At 40.1% G+C, this 10,177-nt stretch overlaps 1 protein-coding gene across 1 annotated transcript; it reads right to left on the bottom strand.

Annotated features, from left to right (window-relative positions):
• Positions 1-367: 367 nt before the first annotated feature.
• On the bottom strand, positions 368-9,588 carry LOC124646627 (protein NRT1/ PTR FAMILY 4.6-like). The gene is made up of 5 exons (XM_047186720.1): positions 9,501-9,588; positions 9,142-9,359; positions 1,507-1,947; positions 1,301-1,425; positions 368-1,175 (listed from the first exon to the last, which is right to left on the bottom strand). Exons 1-5 carry the CDS (start codon positions 9,586-9,588, stop codon positions 368-370), a joined length of 1,680 nt encoding a protein of 559 aa, XP_047042676.1.
• Positions 9,589-10,177: the final 589 nt, after the last annotated feature.

Genomic DNA, 10,177 nt, shown 5'->3' on the forward strand with positions numbered 1-10,177 from the left:
GTAAAGAAAGCGATCCTGCGATGTGTATGACTGATAAGTACTGAAGATGAATGATATACAATTCTTTTAGGAGTGACCATTGCTTAAATATGACAGGATGACAACTCGACGTTCAGACATGTAACAAATTTTCCCTTGGATGTACTTTGCAAGGAACCATCCAGGTTAGAAAGTGCTATGGCAAAAGCCATTTCTTTTGGCAATTTTACAAATGGACTATCAAAGACTGAACCAGCCAATAAACATGTCACAACAGAACGTTGGTACAGGCTTACATATTGCTCTGCAAACTGGAATAATCCATGTCCTGGTGAATCAGGCATTCTTCTCCTTTTTTCTGAAATAAAAACAATGGATATGCAATATCTCAAAGCGAATCCCGATCAGCAGAGTTCTCAACAATGCGTGGATTGTGCTGGTAGACATACTTCTTGGCCCAGTACATGTAGTTGAAGAAGCCAAGCAATGCGACAATAGCCACAACCCAATAGAACAGGTCAAGATGGCTGTTGTCCAAACTTGTACCCTCGAGCCAGCCTCCCTGGTGACCATGCCGTGTAGCCCAGTTCACAATTTCCACCAGCAATGTGGCCATCAATGATGCGACCCCCAGCACACACCAGAACAATGCAGTGGCAATAGACTTCATGCCACGTGGAGCCTCACTATTGAAGAACTCCAGAAGCCCGGTGAATGACGTCACATCTGACACGCCAAGCAGGACAACCTGAGGTGCAAGCCAGAACAGGGACATCTGCACCACAGCTTCCTTTCTCTTCCTCTCAACAATTGCTGCGATTACCGACGCAAGTAACATGGAGGCGAAGCCTATACCAATGCGTTGCAAATGAGTGATGCCACCAACATAGCCTGTGCGTCTACGCAAGAATGGCACAATGAACTGGTCATAGACAGCAAGCATTATCATCTGGAATGCGTTGGGGATGATAAAGAGTGTCGCTGGGGGAACATGGATCTTGCCGAGCCTGGTGTTCGTCATGCCACCTTGCTGAACAGTGAATGTGAAGAGGATAACATTCGATATATAACCAACCATGGAGCTGATGAACAGAGGGAGCACACGCAACACAATCTTGGTCTCCTCCACCTTCGTCGCGCTGCGAACCGACCAGGCTCCATTATTGCCACGATTGATGCAAGCTTTGTTGAGGAATCTGGCAAGATGCATGAAAGTGTTTATAATAGCGAACATGACTAAAACTCTATTATCTAATTTCTATGCCAACTTGATAAGTAGTCCACAGAGATCAGAAAATCATATTCTTTTACAGAATCTTACTTCAGACTACTTGCTTGAGAGAGTGCGCCAGCAGAACCTGTCCTTGTCCCAGTACAGCTTTCATGTGCTTCTTCCTGTTTCTCGGGAAGTTCAAGCTTCCTGTTCCTGAATGCAACCACAAGAACCTGGGGAGACAAGATTGTAGTCAGCCAGTGTTTCTAACACATTTACTGAGAATTGGGATGGTATCTTATGTAAATCAAAACCTGCAATATTCGAGTTAGAGGGCTTCCTTCTGGTACATGGTTGCGGTAGAAAGGGAGACCAGCAGCAACAATGAGCAATCCAAACAGAATTAGGATTGAACACACCCCAAGTCCGATATCCCACCCTTTGTAGTTCTCGAGCCACACTATGAGAATAATCCCTACAGACCCGCCAAAGGAGATTCCAAAGCTATACCAATTAAAGAAGCTGGACTGTTTGCGGGACTCAGAGGGATCTTCATGGTCAAATTGGTCTGCTCCGAGGGATGGCAAGCAAACACCAATAAAACCATCACCAAATGCACTCATATACAAGGCTGTGTATAATAAGGTAGCATTCCATCCATGGACCTCTTTACAGTTGTTTAGCTCTGCTTCAATGTTGCAAGGTGGTGGATGGAGTGAGGGAAGGTACGCTTGTAGTGCGAGCAATCCATATCCCTATAGAAGGTCCATAAAACAGCTGTGAGCCAGAGTACATTTGATTAAGATCTTGACGCCGCAATCTAAACTGTTTGAAATCATGGACATGACATCCTTAGAAAGAATTTTAGAAGCTGAGAAAACTATTGTGTACAATAATTGATAACACTTTACATCTAAACACCGTGAAGGGTGTCAACCAAGGGCTCTATAGGATAGGACAAATAAGGAGATGCTAATAGTAGCACTTTACACCAAAAGATAACCCTACATATCCACATTAAGTTGATTTTATGGTCAAGGATATGTCAGAGTAAGTAATGTCAGGGATTGAGTTTTATTAAAATATGACAAGTTCTATTTCTCCAACACCCACCAAAGTGTGCTGCCATTTTGTATTAGAAGTGTTGAAGCATATGTTTACTGCCCGACCTTCTCCATCAGTTTGGACTTCTGGTTGTACTGGTTAGTTCATGAAACTTAAAATGGTATCAGAGCACAACTATTGGGTTCAAATCTCGGCTTTCGCAATTTAGAAAAAAAAAATGCTTGCCCTCTTTCTGGCTAGAGTAAATGGCACTGGGGTCACACAACTTGTCCCACATGTGCACTTAAGTCACGGAAGTTGCGAAATGTACAAATGAGTCACATAACTTTACTTTAGTGTGCATGCCAGGTCACAAACCGGTATGCTGTTTGGTTTTGTAAAAATACCGCCAGAAAATTTACAGAAACACCCTTACTATATCTATTCCCTGGATCTGCTGGCTGGTTTCAAAAAAATACGCCAGAAAATTTGTAGAAACATCCTTACGGTATATATTTCCTGATGAAGTCAATCCAGGATGACCAGCCTGTCCAGGCGGGTCCCACATGTCAGGCGCATAGGAAATAAGTAAAATGGAAATAGGGGCAGGATGGGGATTCGACATTGAGACCTGCTAGGTACATGCGGGTGTGTAGAACCAACAAACCACCTGATCACTTGCGTACTTTCACTGGATTATATATAATTATATTATATATTACTCTGGAGAATTAGCATATTTCAAATTTTGAAATTTAAAAATACAATTTTTATTTCGGAAATACATATACATCTTTACTATTAAATGGGAGTTGGTCGTTTGACACTCAACGCACTTTGGTGGTCGTCATTGAAAAGATCCTGGCCATCCAATCTATTCTCCCTACTCCGCTTCGTCCGATCAAGTCAAACACCAAATATCCCCACGCGGATGTTAATTACGGTATATTTTACCTAGCTGACTGAAGACTGCTTCGACGATGCTGGCACCGGCAAGGGTGGTGTCAATAACAGTTCTGGCACTGGGTGGCGTGGCACCGAAGGCATCCATAGAGCGGGCGAGCACTATGGCAAGTGCATGTACAAGATGATTCAGATGGACTGCGTCATGTATAGGGTGATTATTCTGCTTGAGTATGTTGTTCTTCGTCTGATTCAAATGATGTCAAGAATATGTGCCTTCATGACTAATCTGCCTGATTGTTGTCTTCTACCGTTGTTTCAAGGGGATAGCTGAAACTTGCAGGTCTCTCATGATCCCCTACTTCATGGTACGCCGGTCATGCCCTTCCGACCCCTATGTCTAGCTTCAAATGTTAGTAGTCGCCGCTCGCCGCTCGCCGGCCGTGACATGCCTCATTAACGTGTGAAAAAGGTTATGTCTTACATATCTTTTAAATCTATAGGATGCTTACCATTGGTTGTTCTTGTTCTGGAACCATATCGGTTTTGCAATTCCAAGAAAAAAATTGATACACTAAAGCATATGGTTATTTAGCTATAATGGTGAGGGTTTGATGTGCACTTGGCTCTTGGTTGCAGAGTGGTAGAACTAACAGCTCTACCGGGCCTAGGACGTAGTTTGTAGGGGAAGGAGGGAGTGGTGTGCGGACGAGGCGGCGGACGCCGGCGGCTGGGCGCCGTCGTGCGCGCGGAGAAGAGGAAGGCGGCGGCTAGGTTTGGGAGACCGACTCCTCAGGGATTCGGCAATAATGAATCTGATTATTGCTTGATTGTTTTGCATCGTTACATCTGATATATAAAGAGCTAAACCCTAAACTGATAATGGGCTAAGCCCCTAGTTGTTATTATGTGCGTGATAAGTTGCGGTAAAAAATCTTTATGATTTGGGCTGTTGAAAATAATTATTCAGAAAGTACTTTTGTCAGAATTTTGTATTTTTTTATTTCCAAAAACACAACGTATTTTTTAGCATATTATTTTGAGACTGAAAGGTGGATGTTTCGAAAATTTCAGCAAGCTAAAAAAATGTTGTTCTCAATGTATATGTATTTCCGATATTTTTTTCTACAGCCCAAATCATAAAGAATTTTTTACCGCATCTTCGCACGTACATAATAACAATGTATATGGCTATCAAAAAAAAAAAACAATGTATATGTATTTCCGAATTAAAACTTGTATTTTTAACTCAAATTTAATTTTTTTAATAAACTAATTCTCCACAGGCATATATAGTATAATAAGGCGTAACCACATCTTGTACTGAAGTGAACGAGTGGTGTCCTGGTTTCATGCGCAAGCTTGGACCAATAGGTATCAAGTTCGATTCCCCATGTTGGGCCTATGTTGATTTTATTTCTTTCCTACGCGCCTGACAGGTGGGACCCGCATGGACAGGTTGGTTACTCTGGGGTTGACTTTTTCAGGACATAGAGATAATAAGGGTTGTTTCTGCAAATTTTCAGAGTGGTATTTTTGCGAAACCAGACAGCTGACCGGTTTGTGACCTAGCGTGCACACGGAAGTAAATTTATGTGACTCATTTGCACATTTTGCAACTTCCGTAACTTAAGTGCACACGCGGGACAAGTTGTGTGACTCCCAGTACCATTTACTCTTCTGGCTATATTTAAGTTTGGACATGAAACTTAAATATGGTACTCCCTCCATTCATGAATACAAGGCCACATCGTTTTTCATGTCACCCTTTGACTAATGATTTAAGCAACCAAATGTAAGTTATATGTATCTAAAAATATACCATTGAAAACTTCATTAAAATCTGCATCCGATGATATAGTTTTGAATGACATGCAACTTATATTTGGTTGACCTAATTATTAATCAAAGTTTGTCTCAAAAAACAAAGTGGCCTTGTATATAAAAACAGAGTAAATATCAGAGCAGAGTCTTGGGTTCAAGTCTTGGCTTTTGCAAAAAAATGCTTGCCCTCTTTATGTCCATAGGCCTTGGGTTCAAGTCTCTAGTCATGCCGGCACACCATCCCACAAGTTTATCTTCCAACTTGTCAAGAATTGGCTAGAGATCAGTGCAGCAGAGCTTCCATATTAGAAACGGCTTGACCTGGAATGCCAAATTTGCTCGATGACTGTGGCTTCATGATCATTGCATCTGATAAACATGACAAGTTGTAATGCAGCTCTTATGAACTGGCATCACTCAGTTAGATAGCATCCTGTGTGCTCGCTCAGATCACATGAGTTTGAGGTCTGGCCTCCCATTGGTGCCTCAAGGTTTTTCTTCTAAATAGAAATGACACATGTGCTACTGCCTGTTGGTTGAGTATTTTTATTTATTTATAAAAGGCAGCTCTAAGTTTTAGCATTTGCTCCATATGCTAGAGGCAAAGCGTTGTTTTATTAATAATATGTAAAGTCCATGCTCACCTCAACCCATATAACTTTGTACAGGCACCAATTTCAGCTATGGAAAACTAATCCGCTAAGCAGATAACATTTTTCCTCAATGCTAGTGAGACCAAACCACTATTACGAGAAATTATAAAAAAATAAAATCAAATTTAAGATGAACTAGCACAGTGGCCCTCGCAATCGCGAGGGCATCCTCTTTATTTAACATGATGATATTACATATTTTCAGTCAATATAATTAATCTTGAGTTTTTAACCAGGCATACCTGATGTTTGATACAAGCATAAATAATTTGCAAGGGTTTGTAAGAATGTTAATTTTATTATGTTATTTTTGATTATTTTAGTTAACACATGTCTAAATAAATCATCTATTAAGTATCCTAGATGCCCCTTAGAATCTAGAATTCGTCCTCGAACCTCCTCTGTGTCATTTCCCTTTTCTGGCGACGAACATATCCCAATTAACGTATGGTTCCCTTCACCTTCAACAACTTATAAGATTATGCAAGCAAGGGAGGCACACATCTATCTCCTTGGGTGTAGTATAGTTATCTTAGGTTACTTAGTATTTTATTCATAAGAATGTCCTAATGGTTGAGATGGTGTCATATGGAATCAAGGCCAATTGGCTCTGCTGAGGTTTTGATATTATCCTATGGATCTACTTTTGTCACGCGGTAATTCATGGAGCCAGCAAATCCCATGGGTCACATTTTTTACTAGTAGTTTGACAATTCTTTGAATTTGCTAATCTATATTGCAAGCACTGTATCCCTTGCCACCGTCCATACAATGATCATATGACAGTGTCGGAGCCAGGATTGAAGCAAGCCCCGGGCCAAACATTAAAGTTAAAAATCAACTATAAAAAACTCTTGTAATAGCGCAAAAAAATTTACTTTGGGGAGTTGATTCAGTTTGAGTAGCATTTTTTCTTTAAGGAATTTCTTCAGATTGATGCATTCTATGTTGAGATCGATGGAAAATATCGCTTCATCTTCTATTCCTAAACTTGAAATCAATTACAAACAATTGTTAAACTCAATTTATTCATCCTCTATTCGACTATTCCCACTTGCCATCCCTCATTACATGTCTATTTGTTAAACAAAAAGTTACCGGACAGTTGGAGATCGATCAACTCGACAGCATGGGGCTAGAAATCCGGCGGGACAGCGGTCAGTGGCCTGGGGCGGGGACGCGGGGCGATGCAGCAGTGACGATGGCCAGAGGTGGCGCCGCGGCGGCAAGTACGCAGGCAGGCAGGGGCGCCGGGGCGGGCGACCGGCGTGGGTGTGTCGCCGTGCAGCGACGAAGCTGCGAAGATTGATCCCTTCACATATCGCGTGGGGGAGTTGCGTCAACGGGCGCAGCGCGTGGCTGGCGCGAGATTGGAGGCGAAACGACAGTTCCACGATTTGGTGACCTGGCCTGCGCCCCGGGCCACTATGTTTTTTCCGGTAGAGGTAAGAGGAAACTTTTCCAGCGCCCAGGGCCGTGGCCCTTGTTGCCCTGGGCCTGGCTCCTACCTTTTGAAATCAATCTAGCATATGTATTTTAACCTTTGTGCTTAGTTTAACTTTTGGAGATAGTCATATATGTTTGTATTGCATACAAATAAATTTTTTAGGGCATATTCATAATTTTCTCACCCTTTTCTTGTTAGTTTTGAGAGTTTGACAAAATTGGCAGTACGAGTTGCGAGCCGTGTATCCCCGGCAACCGCACTTCCAACAATTTTAGGGTCCAATATTTTAATTTCCATGTCTCATATGATCATTCAAAATTTTGAGTCAGATTTCAAAATTTGGCATGTCATCATTGTTTTTAACATTTTACATATTCATTGATATTCATATGTACGTATAAATGATTATAAATTTAGAGCCTATATACAGTTTCCTTTCTACCATGTCATAATAATAAAATATATCCGTAGTCCGCATCGGTGAATTTGTTAGTCAAGCTTGGAGTAGTGTATGACTCTACTATGTGAATTGAAGTCTAATATGTTTTTTCATAACATGTGAGCTTAATTTAAATTTCATGTATTTTATGATTATTTGATATATTAGTTTATATTTGTAGTATGGGTAAATGAATTTATTTTTGTAATCTTTTAGTACTTTTCTTCGCTTATACCTTTGTAGTTCGACCAATTCGATAAATTTGTTGGTATGTCATGCGAGCAGTATGCCCTTGGACACCGTACCTCCCGAAATCTTAAGTCCTACTCTTGCCACATATGAGTTTTTCAACATGGCTATGAGTTTTACAGGTTATATTTTGGATCATCCGTTATATTCGTTGATATTTATATATTTAAATTTTATTTAGATATTTATTGCCACTAAATTGCATTACACAAAAAACTGGAGTCGACTGATCATTCGCGCTACTATTTCTATAGATTAGAAAGCTTTTCTTACACCCTGATGCATTTGAGTTTGTCCGACCATGCACGTGTAACTACGCAAGGAAGAGATACGGGTAGATTTCTTTTTGTCTTCAAATTAATAACCTTCTTTTAGATCTTTTTTTTGTTTCAAAATGGTACATGCATGAGGTATTAACATCGGACAGATTTATACATAAGGTTTTTCTTTCTTGACACGTATAGAAAATTTTATCAAACATCAGACATTTTATTAGTGCGCTGCATCGGAAATACACTCCCTCTTCCATAATAAGATATCTTAACTATCTTAAGATACGCATGTATCTAGATATATTTTAGTGTCTTGCTTTTTTGTGTGTGGTATATTTTAGTGTGTAGCTACGTGTAAATCTAGACAAAGTTGAGATATTTTTTTCGGAAGGTGGGAATATCTGGTCAAACAAATTGTCCGACAGATTTCAAATTCGTTTTTTTTTCATGTTGATACCCTGAAGATTGTGAAGCATGCAAGGAAGAAAAAGATTAGTAGATCTTTGGTCTTCCACGAAATTTATGGACAAAGAGAAAGATTAAGCAATCTTCTGTTAAGGATAGCAATTTTTGCTTCAAGTTGAGTCCTGCTGTTGTACGCTTCAATGGTAGGAACCACGTTTTCCACGAACCATGTCGTTATGTACCAGCATAGTTGGTAGTACTTCTTTTAAGGCTGCCGATCCTTATATCTTACTCATTAAATTTTAGACGTGCCATGGGTTAATTCTGTACACACATATAGTTATATGTAATACTTGTTATCCTTTAATCTTAGACATTAAGATAAAAATCACCGTCTATATTTTATTAGCATATGTGAATTAACCTGGTGCCTCTAAAACCACCCTTATTTTGCTTTTAGTATATAATAGATTTTGGAGAAATTGTGTAATCTGTTTTAGCACCTATCTGAGGGTGCTAAGACAGTAGTAGGACTTAACATTCAATTCTTTAAATAACAGATGCTTATGCTTAAAAAATATTAATATAGGCATTATTGCAGCTCTCTATTGTTGGCATAGCTTATTATTACAAAAAAGCAAGAGAAGATGTAAGCAACAAAATAATAGTTTTCTTGATCATAAACATAACTGAACAGAGGAAGATGCAATTACCAGAAACATAAATGGACCAAAGAGGAGCATAGTTCTAGAGCGAGCAATGTAGGAGTCAGAGAGGAAAGCTCCTATCAGTCCAAATCCAGACGTGGCACCAAAAAAATTAGTGGCCGTAGTTGCAGAGCGGGAGACCCCCATATGCATTGTTACACGGAGGTAAGTGACCAGATTCAGCAGGTTTGGGATTTTAACCACGTTGGTAACCACAGTCAGAACTGCCAAGGGGATACATACAAAAATGGTTCAATATTTTGAACTCAGGACAGAAGCTTGAAAATGGGAAACAGTAAGATATTGCATGCCCAAAGTATACGTAAGTATGTATGGAAACTAGAATTCGGTGTATAGTGACTTACCATGCAAAAACGATGCTGCTCTGACTCCGCCATGCATGTTTTTATTGATGGTGTTTCCCCTCCAATCAACAAAGCTTCCAGGCTCCATGGTGCTTGTTATTCCTCTTGATCACTGTCTGGCTGGCTGCCTAGCATCCGTAGCAATAAGAGGGGTATATATATCACAATTAGAGGGGTATATATCAGCATATGGGTAGTATTCATATTCAAGGGAGTGACAACACCAACGGGATTAATCAAAGATCCTTGCCTACTTAATGCCCCTGTTGCCAACTATCGGCATTAACTTGACTTCCATTGTACCAACTATCGACACTAATCTGACCTCCATTGTACTATTTGTACTGGCTCAAATTTGTTGAAGTAGAAAAACAGATTAGGCACATGTATAGTGAGCCTGTTGAAGTCCAGAAATAGCAACAACTAGCAGATATGGCTATCAGTGAGAGCGAAATTGTGTAAGTTAGCTCCTAATTCAATGATTGTTTCCAAGTCCTTCTGATACTTCCTTCAAAGTAGTGCATCTTAACTTATGAATTGGTTGGCCTGCACCTGAAGGCGACATGACAATTATGCATATAAAAATCTCAGGAGTAGAGCTACGAAAAATTATCAACAAGTGCTCAATAAATCGAGTCATCAGATCATGCTCCCTCTGTTTGGAAATGCAATGCGTA

The sequence above is a fragment of the Lolium rigidum genome, chromosome 4, assembly GCF_022539505.1.
Source record: "Lolium rigidum isolate FL_2022 chromosome 4, APGP_CSIRO_Lrig_0.1, whole genome shotgun sequence".
In the NCBI taxonomy this organism is placed as follows: domain Eukaryota; kingdom Viridiplantae; phylum Streptophyta; class Magnoliopsida; order Poales; family Poaceae; genus Lolium; species Lolium rigidum.